The following is an 18,372-nucleotide window of genomic DNA, read 5'->3' as shown; positions in this document are numbered from 1 at the left end:
TTCTATGCCCACCCATTGTTTATTGTTCGAATGAAAATGCCAATCTAGGATCCTTGCCAAGAGGCAGCTTGGAAATATATTTTAAAGTCTGGCAGACCATCACCACCTAACAATTTAGGTCAGGAGAGGGTTTGAGTACTGATACGGGGTTTTAATTTACCCCAGATAAATCTATTTAAGGCCATTCTCAACTTGCGAAAGAAATTATGGGGAGGAGAGATCGGGACTGTTTGGAAGATATATAAGAAACGTGGTAGAATGTCCGTTTTGATAGCGTTGATTTTCCCAAACCAAGATAGTTTTAACTTACTATATGTCATTAGGTCTTTACACGTTTTGTGTAGTAAGGATTGGTAGTTGAGCTTGAATAATTTATTAGGGTCTGATGGGATAAAGACCGCTAGGTATTTTAGTGATTCTCCTTTCCATTTAAATGGGAACTTATTCATAATTTGAAGAATCTCTTTTTGAGGGAGCGAAATATTTAAGGCTTCAGATTTAGAGTAGTTTACTTTGAAATTACTGAGTGATCCAAATTTATCAAATTCTTTCAGAACTACAGGGAAGGAAATCTGTGGTTGTGATATATAAAGAAGTAAGTCGTCTGCGTAAAGAGACGTTTTGTATGACTCAGAGCCTAATGTGTATCCATGGATATCCCCATTGTTCCTAATGGCGTTGGCTAAATGCTCCATTACTATTGCATACTGCAATGGAGAAAGGGGGCAGCCCTGCCTAGTTCCATTACTGATTGTAAACGGCGTAGACAGCAACCTATTCACCCTGACTCATGCTGTTGGGCCATTATATAGGGCCAAATTTTTTTGTAAAAAACAGGGACCTAAGCCAATCTGTTTCAGTGCTTCCTCCATAAACCTCCAGTGGACTCTGTCAAGGTCCTTTTCTGCATCTTCAGAGAGGAGACCTAATGGGGTAGAGTTAAGTTTTGCCTTTGAGATAATTAGTAAGGTTTTTATGGTATTATCTCTAACCTCTTGGCCCTTGACAAAGCCCACTTGATCGTTGTTGATCACAGAAGGAAGCAATGGAGTCAACCTATTGGCCAGAATTCTTGAGACTAGTTTAATATCGACATTTAGTAGAAAAATTGGTCTAAAATTAGCTATAATTGAAGGGTTCTTACCTGTTTTAGGAAGCACAGTAATATGTGCCTCCAAAGATTGAGGGACAAAGCCAACATTATCTATTGGGTTGAGGGTCTTTGCCAATATTGGAGAGAGCTGTTCCCTGAAAATTTTATAGAATGCCGGTGTGACACCGTCTGGTCATGGGCATTTACCTGATGGGGTAGACCGAATTACGGAGTCGATCTCTTCCAAAGATCTCCTCTTCTAGTGCCTCCAGGACCGAGTTATTAAGCATGGGTAGAGAGGTTTCCTGTATATACTCTTTTTAATCTTTTCAGAGACATCCAGAGGGGGCATATCTGCGAATTTGTTCTTAATATTATATAATTTCTCATAATAGGAGCGAAAAAGATCAACTATTTCCTTTGGATTATGTGCATCTCCACCATCTTGCCTCTTAACATGAGAGATAAATCTGGCAGATGAGTGTGGGTGGAGCAATCTTGACAATGGTCTCCCACATTTGTCTGAAAAATCATTAAAAAAAGTTTGAACTTTTCTTTTGATTGAATGAATTTTTTGTCCAAGATTCCTTTCAGTTCGCTTCTTTTTTTAATCAATTCTGCAAAGGTAGAGGCTTTTAAAGTTTGTTTATGTGAAGTCTCAAGAGAATTTATTTGGTATAACAAATCATCCACTTTCTTAGACCTCTCCCTCTTTAAGCGGGAATCGTGCTTAATTAGGATCCCTCTCAACACATTTCAGAGCCTTCCACTGTAGAGAGCCTGAAGTTTGGTCAGAGGCATGAACTGGGACAAAAGATTCAATAGCTTCCCTCAATTCAGAGGAGCATAACATATCTCTGATAAGGCTATCATTTAGTCTCCATGTCCAAGGGCGTTGGACCAGGAATGGAAGTGTCAAAGACAAAATAATCGTAGCGTGGTCTGACCACAAAATATCTCCAATTGTAGTCTTTGGCTGCCAAGATAAAGCATGGTGGCTCAAGCAAAAGAAGTCTATGCAGCTATATGAATTGTGTATATGTGAGAAGTAAGTGTAGTCCTTACCCTGAGGATTCATTATCTGCCATATATCAGTCAGTCAGAGGGCATGGAGGAGCTTCTTGAAAGAGCTCAGTTGCCTTAGAGGGACTGTTCCTCTCTCCGAGGATGAATCCACCTTTTGGATTCAATGTGAAGTTGAAATCTCCACCTTCAATCAATGTACCTTCTGTAAAGTTAGAGAGTGAGTTTAGAAAAGAACGGCACACAGGAATCTGGTCTCTATTAGGGAGATACCAGTTAGCAATCGTGTCAATGGATTCTGCAATCTTTAATTTGAGAAAGATGTATCTGCCCTGAGTATCCATGAGTGTATCAATAAGGGAGAATGCCAGAGACTTATGAATTGCAATAGAGACACCCTTGGATTTTGAATCAGGATTTCTGCTATGAAACCAATGTTTGTAATTGCTATCTTTAATTTTGGGAACATGTTCCGACTTAGGCTAAGTGCACACGATGCGTATTTGAAGCGGAAATTTCCGCTTCATTTCCGCATGTCCTTTTTCCTGGAAAACGCATGCGGAATTTGGCATGCGTTTTTCGCGCGTAATTCGCGCGTTTTGCACATGCGGAATTGCCTTGCGTTTTCTACTGCATTGTAGATGGCAATTCCGCATGCGTAAACGCACAAAGAATTGACATGCTGCGGAATTTTCCGCACAACAAAACGCTGCGGAAAATTCCGCATCGTGGGCATTACAATTGCGGAATGCCATAGGGGACCATGGCAGAAGGCTAACATGCGTAATTCATGCGTTTACGCTGCGGAATTTTCCGCACAAAATACGCATGAAATACTCATCGTGTGCACATAGCCTTAGTGTGTTTCTTGTAACATGAGGATATGTACTCTTTTTTTTTTTTTTTTTTTTTTTTATGCATAGAGTAGAGAATTTGAGAGTGCTTCTGAGGGATATTAAGACCTTTAGCGTTTAATGAACAGAGCTTAACGGAGGGCATTCTAAAGACTAGGGGTAGGGTTGAGGAAGGGGTTATAAAAGGAGAGAAAGACAGAAAAAAAATAAAATATCTTAAAGAATCGGTGCCCCTGATTAGGTGGTATAGGCTTCCCTCTTGAGAGAGCGAGAGAGAAGAGAGGAAAAAAAAGGAGAAGGGGGTGGAAAGGAAGAAAAAGTTAGTAAGGCCCTTTCTACCACCACGTGAGTCCACTAAAAGGTGGACTGGTAGGGGGAAGTATGTAATATACAATTCCACACCCGACCAGCGGGGTTCAGATCCCCTTAGTGGGAACCCACTTTCTATAGAGGGTAGCTTCCCCCTGGGATCAGACCACAGACCCTTTGTAGTATAATGTATTAATTTGAACTGTATATTTACAACTCCTACACTGAACATGGATATTCCAACCCGATATATCTTATGTTTCAACAACTGAACCCTCTTTATATGAAATTTTAAAGCATTAGGTATCACCCACCCTCCTTCTTTAAGTCTATCAGACTCTTTTGAGCCCTTTTATCATGGATATTTCCAATTTCTATGAAGGTTTACAAGCCCCAATAAAAGAGCAAGACCGCATATAATATAGTTAAGAGTCTCAAAGGGAACCCATTAGTCTGGGGGTGGGGGATCCACTTCCTCCATGCTGCGACCTCCATGTTTTGTGCCAGGATTCCGGTTCTTTCTCCTTTGTGGCTGAGGGACTTTTCCCTTTCCCCAGCCCTCTGACACATCCGGCCAGTCTGATGAGGACACTGAGGCAGCCGGGATCCTTAGACCCTCAGGGAACCTCGGCAGATCTCCCAGATTACGTAGAATATGTAGTGAACCTGATTGTCTCACTTGAAGCCGAAAGATGAATCCCCAGGAGTAGAGAATTTTGTGTTGTCTCAGGATGTCTAGCAGTGGTCTCAGAGCCTGCCTCTTCTGTAGCGTGCACCAGGACAGATCATGCATAACTTGGATAGTGCATTCTTTATATGTAATAGAGTCCATTAAACAAGCTTTAACAAGAATGGCCTCTTTCACCTTGTATTTATGGATCCTGCATATATCCTCTCTCGGTCTGTTAATATCCGTGGATTTGGGACCTAAGGACCTATGAGCTCTGTCAAATTCTATGTCAGAATCCCGAGGCAGCTTTAAGATAGAGTTAAAGATGTGTCGTAGGGAGACCTCTAGCTTATTTTGTTATATATATATAGATAGATAGATATTAGTTTCTGTGAGATAGATTCTGTGCTGCCCTCATCTTCAGCCACCCTTTCAGAGAGTTGCTGTAATTCCCCTCTAATGGCTGTGGTTTCAGCTCTGTATGAGGCCTCCGGCCTAGATATATAGTTTTCCATGTCCTCCTTTGTGGGAATGGCACCTATGCGGGCTTTGAGGTCTGCCCAAATAGTCTGTTTGTGCTGACTCTACATGTTGGGCTTTCTGGCTGCCTGGAAACTTCAGATGATGTAACTCTTGATATAGGCAGGGGATTTCCCACTATGGATGAATAGGAAGGAGATGTCTCCCCAAGTACCTGGGTGTTTACTATAGAGATCTGCGACATGTGAGTCCCCATGTTGTTGTTTTTGCCGCTCACTCTCCCTGATGAAGACAGCGCATGTACCCTGCCCGCCATCTTTTCCTCAGAGCTGCCGCCTCTGCAGCTCCGCCGCTACCCGCAGCCCTCTGCTCCATCGCATCCTCTCCGTCGGGCTCCACTGTGTGTGCGGCCTCCGGAGACGCCGCTGGCGAGGTTAGTATATCCCCAGGGAGTTCCTCCTCACCTCCGTCTTCCAACGCACGCTGTTCTGTTTGAGCTGCCGCCATCTTAGGTGTTCCAGGGCCCGGAGAAGGGCCTGCAGAGCTTCTTAAATAATGGGTTATACCCATCGCCTGGGTCACAGGAGGGTGCCTGTATGTTGGGCCAGTATTTGTGCGTTTCTTGGCAGGCATTTGAGGGCAGGAATCGTCCTTAATATGGGTCTGTAGACATCTTCCAAGCAGGAGCTGAGAGGCTGCACGTGCTCACTCCTCCATAGCCAGGCCATGCCCCCCAAATTTTCCTCTTTGGAACAAGTTGAAGAAAAATGTGCATTGGAGGAGCACTTTAGAGATGCGAGCCACAACCGTGATCAAATAAACCAGCAGCTTTATTGAGATGTATTTTTAAAAGCAATCATGTGACTACTATCACGTAGGTGACTACTATCACGTAGGTGCTTGTAAAGCTCTTGCTTTTATGGGTGTGACTGGTTTTGGAAATGTGACATGTAACACTTAGATGAGAGGTAATAGACGTGTGGGATACACATGAAGGCCATCTGTTCTGTTAACACTATAGTTTATACCTTGTTTTCTTAAACTGAATTTGATAGTGAGCTTGTTTGTGTGTAGGATATTGGTTAGTGGGTGGTAGATATGATTTCCTATCTCTCCTGGAGTGGGAAATGCCTTGTACAACTTTTTAGGGATATTTTTCTTTATTCACTAATTGCCAAATTAAGTAACTTTGTTTTTATTAATAATTGTCCACTATTTTGTTGGTTTACAGTCTGGGACACTTCTTTACATAGCTGGCTATACTGTTGTTTCTGACCACACTGCTCCTGGCTACTGTTGGCTCAAATTGGCTCCTCTCCTCTGCCTGTTGCACAGTAATAGCAGGTGGAGATTTCTGCATATTGTTAACTACAGCTTCCATTTATGTAAAACACAAAGCGTGCAAAAATAGGGAGCAGTCCCATGTAAATATGATGAGAAAGGTGACAATTTATTCCATGCCAAAGGTGTACATCGTTTCTGCTCTGTGACTGAGCCCTTTACAAGTAAATACAGGGATTTGCATTACTAGAGCACATGCATTACTGAAAGTGGGTAATACATCCTCAGTGTGCCAATAACAGCATGGCACCGAGAAATATAAAAAGGCAGTGCAATTAGTGATATTACTGCCAATCACCCAACCAGAGCACTGAGGACACGCAAAGGTAACCAAACATTAAGGGTACATCACACCTCCAAATGACATGTACAACATCTAATTGCAAAGTTATAAAGTAAATCACACCCTTAGATGGGTGAAAGGGTTATTCCTGAAATCACAATATGGTGTTATAATTATGTACACGTATGTTAAAGGGAATCTGTCACCACTTTGGAGTTATCAGACCTCTACTATGGCCGTACAGGGTATATAAAAGTAAATCTGTACATACCTGTATGGCCCATGGAAGAGGTTTGATTGCAGAGAAATGTAGTTTTATCTCCTCGGTTTTTCACAGGCTTGGCATCCCCCGGACGCCAAGCTATCCCCGCCTATTTGATTATTATTCCACCAATTCCCCGCCTGTGTCCACGTTTACCACATTTCCCCCCCCCTCTCCACGTGTGCTTTTTTCCCTCCCCTCCCCTCCCCGTGCACGTGCAAAGCATGGCTCTTATAGACCGCGCTTTGTTTCCTCCCGGCCGGATTTGTGTGATCACAGTGCCGCAGTGCTCTATTGCGTAGGCACCGGGGAGTCCACAGTGATTGTATGTGAATTATTCTGACTATATATTATGCTAATTGTGTACATGATTTCTGGTGATAGGTTTAAATAAGTGTATTAATTTGAAAGATACTATAATGGCATGGAATAATTTGTCACCTTTTCTCATGCGAGTGCTGCCAGTTTTTGCACATTGCTTGGTGGTCTTAGCTTCTGTGGATGAGTGCGCCCAACATTTTTTTTTCAGGCTGGTCCACCTGAAAAAGGTTCTTAATAAATGTAAAAAAAAGAATGAACACTTGCACTGCAATTCAGGGCTGTGGAGTCGGTAAGCCAAACCTCCGACTCCTCAATTTCCATGACCACGACTCCCTCATACATGGCTCATGTTTAAGTGATACATTTACTGTAGCACAGATTCATCTCAGCTAAAAGTCTAGACCCTTAGATCAGGAATAGGACAGACATTTATAGGACATTTCATAACTTTCCCAAATTCTTATGAAAAAATATTCCCCACAAACTGCATTGAACTACTGTACCCAATTTATGATTTATTTTAGGAGTCGGAGTCGGTCCATTTTATACTGACTCCGACTCTACAGCCCTGCTGCAATGTTAAAATGACTTGCTGTGCATATATTCAGTCTTTTCAACTTCTTTTAACCCCTTCAGGCTTTGAAAGCTGTGAAGTGGCTTAAAGAAGTGACCTGACCATTCTTCTAGTTTATATACAAGTAAAAAAAAATACACCAGTGGCAAAGTCGCTGCAAAAACTACCAAAGAAGACGCTTCAAGAAAAATACTGCCGGTGGTTTCCTGAAGCACCTTCTGTAGCAAAACTCAAGGGTAAGTAGTCATCTAAGACGCGGTGTGCACATACCCTGAGACTTGCATCCATACAGTGGGTGCTGCTTCATTTTGTATTTTTTAGATAGATAGATAGAGATAAAAACAAATGACATTACTTTGGTAATCTTATTTTTCTTTTCTTTGTATCCAAAGGTCAAAAATGTGTCTATTGGACATTGGTTGCTAGAGTTGATATGAAAGCTACAACAATGCATTATAATGATCTAATCTTCCCGCTCAGGACTTGCTTATGTCCTTGTCCAGTCTTGGAATGTCCTGCATATATTGTGCGGAGATAATCATTTACTTAATAACATGATAGCAATATTTAACTTGTCCCTCTTTGTATAATTATGGCGTGATTTGTACTCAGATTTTCACTACAAATGAATACAGTATCAATGATGAGTGGCTGCCAAACACAGGCAGTGCTGCTTATCTGAAAGGGGATTTCCACTCTTAGAAAAGTGGACCCCAACCAATCAGATAGTATTTAAAAAAAAAAAAAAGTTACTTGCCCTCCCCTGGTCCAACACCAACTCTCCGCCACTGCTCTGGTCTCTGTTTACTGGCTGCAGCTCCGACATGATGACTACAGCTTGCTTTACAACTGCAGCCAATCACTAATCTTGACGGCTCATGCTGTCAACAACAGTTCAGCTCCATGATTGGCTGCAGCGTTGATGGTATTACAGCTGCAGCCAAAACACACACTGGAACATTGTCAGGAAGATGACGCTAGACCTGGGGAGTGTATCATATTATTATTATTATTATTATTATTATTATTATTATTATTATTATTATTATTATTATTATTATTATTATATTTTTTTTATTTTTTTTTTTTTACTATTATCTGGTTGGGGGTCTACTTTTCTAAAAGTGGAAAACTCTTTTAAGAAAACAATATCCAGACTAAAAAAACGTAACTTTTTTTTAATTCAGTGTCCACCGTCCACCATCCACCTTAGTCATTTAAGATTATTAAAGGGTCTTTGGCTAACTCACACAGACCTAAAAATAAGAAAAAATATTATATATTGCTATTTTTACCTGCTGCATTTTTATACTTTTATGTTGTTGCATTATTGGTGATTTATCATCAAAGACTAGCTCCTAAAAATATTGGGCTTTTTTATTTATTTTTATTTTTTATACAGAATTTCACCATTGTTTGCATGGTGATACTTCATTAATAGAACATAGAGGACAATATCAGAGGACTATGTGAACACTGTGAACCACAAAGCCAGAAATGCAAACTCCATGTGGATTTTTTTTTATAATTGTTTTTCTATTCTGATAACGGAGATTGGACATCCAAACTTTTAAAAAAGGCTTCCTTTCACAGAATACAATGAGATCTTTCTATGACTGAAGATTAAAGGGGTTCTCCGAGAAGTAATCCAAGATGTTCCTACTTCAGGCTGCAACCTGTCCTAGTCAGGTATGTGAACTAAAATAGGTGAACTAAAAAAACAGCAGAACATAATGGATTACTTCTTGGAGAACCCTTTTAAATAGGGCTGAACTGCAGTTCCCTTCTCAGCATCTGGTCAGGAGCCCACACAGTGCAGGGAAGATCTGTGATGGTGTCACGGAGCCATCATTCATAGCCTGAGGGCTTAGGGCTCATTCACATGCCAGTTTTCCACATACGAGTGCTAGTGTGTTTTTTTTTTCGCGGATAGCACACGTAACTATTACGGTCTGTGAGGCTGTTCACATGTTCCTTATCTTTTGTGTACTGAGTGGTTCGTGAAAAATCGCAGACACGTGTCCAATATTTATGGTAGTGTTGGACCAAACTCTGCAGTGAAAGTTTGAGTCCATGAAAAAAAGAAAATCAGATAGCATTTTTATGCCATCCTGTGTAAAGTCCGTTTTTCACTGATCAGTAGGAGAAGGTGGAGAAACTTCTTTTTTTTTTTTTTTCTTTTCCCATCAGTGAAAAAAAAATTACACTGACTAATGAAAATCAGTCCGTTTTTCTGGTGCGTCAAAAAAACGGACGTCTGAATGAGGCTTAAATCCTGGCATTGAAACACACACTGATCAGAAGGTAATGGCAGATCCTAACTATCCTTTTTAAATCTCACAAATACAAAAAGTCTGATACTACTTGAAGGGGTTTTCCCACAAACAAAAGTTAATTTTAATAAATATATCTTGGAATAATAATAATTTCCACAATTGGGTGTGTGTAAATAAAATGTTCCTGTGCTGAGATAATCTTATAAATGTGCCCCTGCTGTGTACTGTGTAATGGCTGTGTCTGACCGTACAGGAACATGGTCTGATCATAACACACATCTCATGGACAGGAGAGGAAGCAAAAGAGTATACAGACATCACAGCAGGGGATCACAGCTGATTCTTTTTGTGAGGTAAAACATTTCACTGCCTGTTTTTAAACAATGTTTTACTTCAAAGAAAGAATCAGCTATGATCCCCTGCTGTGATGTCTGTATACTCTTTTGCTTCCTCTCCTGTCCATGAGATGTGTGTTATGATCAGACCATGTTCCTGTACGGTCAGACACAGCCATTACACAGTACACAGCAGGGGCACATTTATAAGATTATATCAGCACAGGAACATTTTATTTAAACACATCCAATTGTGGAACTTATTATTCTTCCAAGATCTATTGATTAAAATATACTTTGTTCATGTGAAAACCCCTTTAACTAAATATTACTGTCCACAGCGGACAGGACTGCAGCAGAATAGGGCTATGCTCATAGGCCACAGATTAAAAAAAATCATTAGCTGAAAATCTCCTTCCGTCTACATTGGATTGTTTCTGCAACGTGTGCATGGCTCTTTACAAACCCCATGCAGATGTGTAGAGAAGTCCTATTATACCCTCAAGGCTTAGTGAAGCTGGATTCTATTGCAGACTTTTTAGGCTGAATCTTAAGATGTTTCTATTTGATATTAATGCCTGTTTTCTCGATGGACATGGTGTGGGTGGTATACATTTGCTTTTTTTGTTTGCATGGATTTCTTTTACTCTACATTCTCTTTTAATAGTGAGGGCAGGTAGACAGGTTCTGATTTTGTTAACCATTATTATTTTGTTCATATGCAGTTAGCCTTACAGGAGGAGAAGTTAAGGCTAGAAGACGAGGCTTTATATGCTGCAAAGCGTGAAGCTGGCAGGGCAGCCAAGCAGAAAAAGATTTTGGAGGTGAGGGGATGGGAACCCCAATATTACAGCTAATATTTTATCACTACCATAAAGTATATGAAACATTGTTTTACAGCCTGGTACTCAAAGCAGAAGCATCTTCTAACAGAACTGAAACAGATTGATCGCTTCCGATGTTGGGTAATTTGACAGTGTATATGGTAAACTTCACAGCCAAGACCACCATGACATGGCGGGTTCACATTACCGCTATTTTACAGTTTACGTCTGGATACTAGCTGGATATCAGCTGAGTTAATCGTGAAATGGCCTAATAAAAATAAAATAAGCTTCACTTGTAGCTAATCACTGGGCTCAGTGGTCTTGCACCATTCATGCAGTCAGTGGTTGGCTGTCAGTCACGTGGTATTGTCGTATTGTCACCACTCCAGGCATGTGAACAGACAAGTGAGGCTACCGCGGAGCGGCACGGGGTAAGTAAGGCTCATTTTGTTATTTTTAGCAGAGCAAACCTATGTTATAATAAAATATATATATGAAACCCCCATTAAGTCATGCCCTTAAAGGCGTTTTCTGAAACTTAAGTGAATTTCATAATATATGTAATTTAATTCTATAATCTTAATATTTTTCTAATTTACTTCAATTCAAGATTCCTTACCGTTCCTTCTCTACGCTGACTTTGTGGTATTTTGTTTTTACTTTGGACAACAATTAGTTTTGAGCGTCCCAGCATGCACTGGGTATTTTCCAACTGCACGTCATCAGGGGACCAGGGCTGCTGTCACTCCCATTGTTTTGTTTTTTTATTGCCCTAAAATGAGGCGTCCTTATGGATGGCGCTACGAATCACAGCTTCCATCACTTCTGTTCCCTGATGACTTCCTGTTTCAGTAGTGATGAAGGAAACGTGACCTCAGCTTCAGTCCCCACCACACTTCTTCTGTCCCTGCCACCTGCGACTTCTGTGCACACTGCCTCTGTCCTGGCCACCTCGTTCACTGAAACGAATAGTCATCAGTTTGATGTCTTGTTTCAGTCAACAATGTGGTAAGGACAGTACTAATGTGGACCGAAGATGCGAGACTGCATCAGAAAATGTGTGGTCGCTTCTTCACCAAACAGGACATTATCACGGACAGCAGTGACTGAAGCTGTGGTAAGTGACAGCAGCGCCGTCCCCCTGACGACAATCTGTTTCAGAGCAGAAAAGGAAGCAGTGGAAGTGATAGCAGCTTCAGCCCCCTGATGACGGATCAGTTTCAGGACAGAAAAGCGGTGGAATTCACAGCAGCCCCGGCCCCCTGTTGACTATTAGTTTCAGGGCAGAAAAGGAAGCAGTGGAAGTGACAGCAGCCCCGGCACCCTGATGATGATCCTTTTTAGAATCCACAGTGCATGCTGGGAGACTCAAATGAATAGTCATCGGAAGTAAGAAATAAAACAGCCAGAAAATTAGAGTGGAGAGGGAAGGGTAGGGAATCTTGAATTGCAGTACATTAGAAAAGTGCTTAGAGGATTATATTAAAGAGTTACACATGTAGTGTGGAAATCACTTGGCTTATAGGGGTGGTCCGAAACTACCTTGTTTTATTTGGTATTAAATACTAAGCACATTTTGCTCAAAGGACACATTATTTTTCTATATTTACCATGTACACTTTCAAATGGGTAAACTGAGACCTGGAACAATTGGCTCCTCTTCCACCCACGCAGTCGCAGAATATGCTGGCAATGGAGTAGATTGCTTGCCCCTGACCTGACTGCTGGTTAATTAGTGTCTCTTAATAAGTTAACCGGCCAACTGGTATTTTCACACCTCGCGTTCTCCCACAGGATGGAGACAAGCGCAACGTCCAAATCAATAAAATGTGAGTGGATGATGATGGTTGTGTTAGCATCCAATAAAATGGCTATTACGAGATACCATGGAGAATTATAAACTGCAGTATATTACAAATCATTATGGAGAGCAGGCTTTAAATTACTTTCTGACTGAGATCTCAACATTTCTTACACAATCATTCTCTTTCAGCAACACCGGTTGCAGTGGATAAAGCAGAGGGCTCAAGCTGCTAAGAATGGAGAAAGGTAATGATAGTGTCGGTTTTGCATGTAAATCCCATACAATCTACATTAGCCGTTTCTTGCTACTGGTAGTTGTATTACAGTAGTGGTCAACTGGCAGGCAGGGTGCTGTATCTATCCAACCCAGAGCAGGGATATCAGAGGAGCGTACCCTCTGGTTGGCAGGAGATTTACTATATAGCCTTCCAAATAGTAACACATTTCATGATAAAGGCTGTCATAAATATTTGACTGATGGCAGTCTGATCCCTGAAACCTCTACAGATGTCTTGAACGTAGGCCATGTGTCCCCCCTGATTGCAAAGAGAAGGTATTGACCCTTCATTATAATGAAAGCTAGAAACAGATGGGTTTTCTCCTGGCTATTTCTACATCTCCACACACAACGAATGGCCACTCCTTCACTACAGGCGAAAAACATGGGATATTGAATCTAGTCCGTGTGCCTTGTGAGTCATGGATCACAGGAGTCCCCATAGTGAGATACGTTGCCCATTACTGATATACAGTCGTGGCCGAAAGTGTTGGCACCCTTGAAATTGTTTCAGGAAATGAAGTACTTCTCCCAGAAAATTATTGCAATTACAGATGTTTTGTTATACACCTGTTTATTTCCTTTTGTGTGTACTGGAATAACACAAAAAAAAACTGAGAAAAAAGGCAAATTAGACACAATTTTCCGCAAAACCCCCAAAAATGGGCCTAACAAAATTGTTGGCACCTTCAGCTTAATATTTGGTTGCACACCCTTTGGAATATATAAATGCAATCAATAACCATCAACAAGCTTCTTACACCTCTCAACTGGAATTTTGGACCACTCTTTTGCAAACTGCTCCAGGTCTCTCAGATATTAGAAAAAACTTTTTGACAGTGAGGGTGATCTATGAGTGGAACAGGCGAGAGGTGGTGAGTTCTCCTTCAATGGAAGTCTTCAAACAGAGGCTGGACAGACATCTGTCTGAGAAGGTTTAGTGAGTCCTGCATTGAGCAGGGGGTTGGACACGATGACCCTGGATGTTCCTTCCAGTGCCAACATTCTATGATTCTGTATTTGAAGGGTTCCTTCCCCCAACAGCAGTTTTAAAATCTCTCCACAGGTGTTCAATGAGATTTAGATCCGGACTCATTACTGGCCACTTCAGTACTCTCCAGCGCTTTGTTTCCATCCATTTCTAGATGCTTCTTGAAGTATGTTTGGGATCACTGTCGTGCTGGAAGACCCATGACCTAGGACGCAAACCCAGCTTTCTGACACTGGGCATTACATTGGCAACCCAAAATCCTTTGATAATCTTCAGATTTCATGATGCTTTGCACACAATCAAGGCACCCAGTGCCAGAGGCAGCGAAGCAACCCCAAAACTTCTTTGAACCTCCACCACTGTAGGTACAATGTTATTATCTTTGTAGGCCTCATTCTGTATTCGGTAAACAGTAGAATGATGTGCTTTACCAAAAAGCTCTATCTAGGACTCATCTGTCCACAAGACACTTTCCATGAAGGATTTTGACTTAATCGCGTATATTTTTTTAAAACTGCAGTCTAGCTTTTTTTATGTCTCTGTGACCGCAGTGGGGTCCTCCTGAGTCTCCTACCATAACGTTTCATTTCATTAAAATGTTGATGGATAGTTCGCGCTGACACTGATGCATCCGGAGTCTTCAGGACTGTTTTAAATTTCTTTGGAACTTGATTGGGGCTGCTTATCCACCATCGGGACTATCCTGCGTTACAACCTTTCATCAGTTTTTCTCTGCTGTCCACGTCCAGGGAGATTAGTTACAGTGCATGGGTTGTAATCTTCTTGATTGTGTTGTGCACCGTGGACAAAGGAACATCCAGATCTCTGGAGATGGACTTGTAACCTTAACATTGTTGATATTTTTAAACAATTTTGGTTCTCAAATCCTCTGACAATTGTCCTCTTTCTGCTCTCCATGCTTAGTGTGGCACACACAGACACACAATGAAAAGATTCAGTCAACTTCTCTCCTTTTTATCAGGTTTCAGGTGTGATTTTCATATTGCTCACACTTGTTACTTGCCACAGGTGAGTTTGAACGAGCATCACATGCTTGAAACAAAGTTGTTTACCGGCACCTTTCCAAAATTGAGATCAGTTTTGTCCAGCCCATTTTTGGGGTTTTGTGTGAAATTATGTCCAATTCGCCTTTTTTTTCTGTATTTTTTTGTATTGTTTTCATACACACAAAGGAAATAAATGTATATAACAAAATGTGTAATTGCAATAATTTTCTGGGAGAAATATTTCATTTTCTGGAACAATTTCAAGGGTGCCAACACTTTCGGGCATGACTGTATCTTATTGTGAACCTAAAGTAATTCCGCAATATATATCCCGATTCTGAAATTGCTTGGCCATGGTAACAGTATACATTTTTTCTCTGTAGGCAATGCTTGAGTCAATGAAAGCCTTCACAATGCTCATATACTAATAACCGTACTCTGTCGTTACAGCTCGGTAGCGGAAGATTTTGAATCCTATTTGCGAAATGTGAGATCTCAATATGAAGCTGTCCGGAGCAGCAGTAAGTAAATAGTCCAGTGTTTTGAGGGTTTTTTGGGGGGTTAAGTCAGATTTGTCTCCGGAATATGCTGTTGCACTATTAACCCCTTTACCCCCGAGGGTGTTTTGCACGTTAATGACCAGGCCAATTTTTACAATTCTGACCACTGTCACTTTATGAGGTAATTACTCTGGAACTCTTCAACGGATCCCCCTGATTCTGAGATTGTTTTTTCGTGACATATTGTACTTCATGATTGTGGTAAAATTTCTTCGATATCATTTTGCGTTTATTTGTGAAAAAAAACGGAAATTTGGTGAAAATTTTGCAATTTTCAAAATTTGAATTTTTATGCCCTTAAATCAGAGAGATATGTCACACAAAATACTTAATAAATAACATTTCCCACATGTTTACTTTACATCAGCACAATTTTGGAACCAAAATTTTTTTTTGTTAGGGAGCTATAAGGGTTAAAAGTTGACCAGGGATTTCTCATTTTTCCAACAAAATTTACAAAACCATTTTTTTTAGGGACCACATCACATTTGAAGTCACTTTGAGAGGTCTTTATGACAGAAAATACCCAAAAGTGACACCATTCTAAAAACTGCACCCCTCAAGGTGCTCAAAACCACATTCAAGAACTTTATTAACCCTTCAGGTGCTTCACAGGAATTTTTGGAATGTGGAAGAAAAAAATGAACATTAACTTTTTTCACAAAAATGTTACTTTAGACCCAATTTTTTTATTTTCGCAGGGGTAACAAGAAAAAATCGACCCCAAAATTTGTTGTGCAATTTCCCCTGGGCACGCATATACCCCATATGTGGGGAAAAAACACTGTTTGGGCGCACGGCAGGGCTCGGAAGGGAAGGAGCTCCATTTGACTTTTTGATTGTAAAATTTGCTTGAATAATTAGCGGACGCCATGTTGCGTTTGGAGAGCCCCTGATGTGCCTAAACAGTGGAAACCCCCCACAAGTGACCCCATTTTGGAAACTAGACCCCCCAAGGCACCTATATAGATGCATAGTGAGAACTTGGAACCCCTAGGTGCTTCACAAATTGATTCGTAAAAATGAAAAATAGTTTTTTTTTTCCACTTTTTCATTTTTACGAATCAATTTGTGAAGCACCTGGGGGTTCCAAGTGCTCACTATGCATCTAGATAGGTGCCTTGGGTGGTCTAGTTTCCAAAATGGGGTCACTTGTGGGGCAGCTCCAATGTTTAGGCACACAGGGGCTCTCCAAACGCAACATGGTGTCCGCTAACAATCTGAGCCGATTTTCCATTCAATTTGTTAGCGGACATCATGTCGCGTTTGGAGAGCCCCTTATGTGCCTAAACAGTGGAGCTCCCCCACAAGTGACCCCATTTTGGAAACTATACCCCTCAAGGATTTTATTAAGGGATATAGTGAACATTTTGAACCCAGAGGTACGACACAGAATTTGATAACATTAGATCCTCATATTGAATAAGTTGTCATTACTCTTGAGCGCAAGTGCTCGCTATTTGAGTTTGCATCGGGTACTCAGGTATGCACCGTGTATCACGGGTGCTCAAGTGAAATGCTCGAGTCCCCGCCCTCATGTTTCACGGTTATAAGACACCCAAAAAAAACATGCGGGGGTCGCTCGTGCATGGCAGGCAATCCCCCACGAGTTTTTTTTGGCCGTGAAGCATACGGGGCGGAGACTCGAGCACCCGCGATACTCAGTGCATACTCGAGCACCCGATGCAAACTCAAGTAGCGAGCACTTGCGTTCAACACTAGTTGCCATATCGTCATCTTTTTTTCTTTTTTTTTTTACTTTTGAAAAAAAAACAACCCCAACCCTAACATTAGCACAACCCCAGGCCTAGCCTTTATTTTTTACGCCTTCCTAGTGCGGTATAAGTGATTAGACGACTTTATACTTCGGGTCGGTGCGACTACAGCGATACCAGAATCATCGGGTTTTTATGATTGACAGCAGTCACACACTAAAAGACACATTTTGTAAAACCTAGTTTTTGCATCGCCATATTTTGAGAGCTATAATTTTTCCATATTTTGGCCTACAGAGTCATGTGACGGCTTGTTTTTTGCGGGATGAGTTGACATTTTTATTGGTGCCATTTTCAGGCACGTGACATTTTTTGATCGCTTTCTATTCCAGCTTTTGGAAGGCAGAATAAACAAAAAACAACAATTCAGGAATTGTGTTTTTTTTACATTTTTTTATTCTACTCCGCGTGTGGTAAAATTGATAAGGTAGCTTTATTCTTCGGGTCAGTACGTTTACAGCGGTACCACATTTATATCGTATTTCTATGTTTTGGCGCTTTTACACAATAAAAGCTATTTTATAGAAAAAAATATTTTTTTGCATCGCTTTATTCTGAGAGCTATAACTTTTTGATTTTTCTGATGATGGAGCTGTATGGTGGCTTGTTTTTTGAGGGACAAGATGACGTTTTCAGTGGTACCATTTTTATTTATATTCGTCTTTTTGATCACGTGTTATTCCATTTTTTGTTTGGCGGTATGATGATAAAGCAGTGTTTTTTGCTTCATTTTTTTTTTTTTACCGTGTTCACTGAAGGGGTTAACTAGTGGAACAGTTTTATAGGCCAGGTCGTTGCGGATGCGGCGATACCAAATGTGTGTACTTTTATTGTTTTTTTTTTTTTTTTAATAATAATATTTATTGATGGGTACATTATATTTTTATTTTTTAGTGGATTATTTATTTTTTTTTTTTTTATTTATTTTTTTCAGTTTCAGAGAGTTTTTTTACTTTTTAACTTTGTCCCACTATGGGACTTTCACTTTTTTTATTCTGATCGCCTGCGTAGCGTAGGGATGGAGCACTATCCCTGTGCTATGCAGGCAGTCAGCGCTGCACAGTGATAAGATTGTTTGGTCATGCACTGCGCATGACCAAACAATCTTCCTGCTGTCTGGTGACCTGGATGTGGTCATGACGACATCGGGTCGTCATGGCAACACCCGGGAAGCCACGGCAGACAGAGCTGGAGGAGGTGAGTATACCGATCACCTCCCCTTAGCCACCGCAATGCTGCGATCGACTTCCATCGCAGCATTGCGGGGGTTAATGTGCCGGGAGCTGTGCAGCTGACACCCGGCGGCGATCG

At 41.0% G+C, this 18,372-nt stretch overlaps 1 protein-coding gene across 2 annotated transcripts in view; it reads left to right on the top strand.

Annotated features, from left to right (window-relative positions):
• The window catches only part of AP1AR (adaptor related protein complex 1 associated regulatory protein), an 83,863-nt gene that overhangs the window by 46,858 nt on the left and 18,633 nt on the right, over positions 1 to 18,372 (top strand). The window contains exons 6-8 of one of the 2 annotated variants that reach the window (XM_073640682.1): positions 10,547 to 10,645; positions 12,642 to 12,697; positions 15,177 to 15,247. In XM_073640682.1, the coding sequence (XP_073496783.1) occupies positions 10,547 to 10,645; positions 12,642 to 12,697; positions 15,177 to 15,247 (226 nt within the window). The remainder of the gene's footprint in view (positions 1 to 10,546; positions 10,646 to 12,641; positions 12,698 to 15,176; positions 15,248 to 18,372) is intronic. The other variant, XM_073640692.1, reaches the window with a different exon arrangement.

This window comes from Phyllobates terribilis, unplaced genomic scaffold (assembly GCF_046119375.1).
Source record: "Phyllobates terribilis strain yellow unplaced genomic scaffold, ASM4611937v1 Scaffold_1__5_contigs__length_1240528914, whole genome shotgun sequence".
In the NCBI taxonomy this organism is placed as follows: domain Eukaryota; kingdom Metazoa; phylum Chordata; class Amphibia; order Anura; family Dendrobatidae; genus Phyllobates; species Phyllobates terribilis.
Note: the sequence above shows the minus strand (reverse complement) of the source record. Positions and strands in the feature narration are given on the sequence as shown.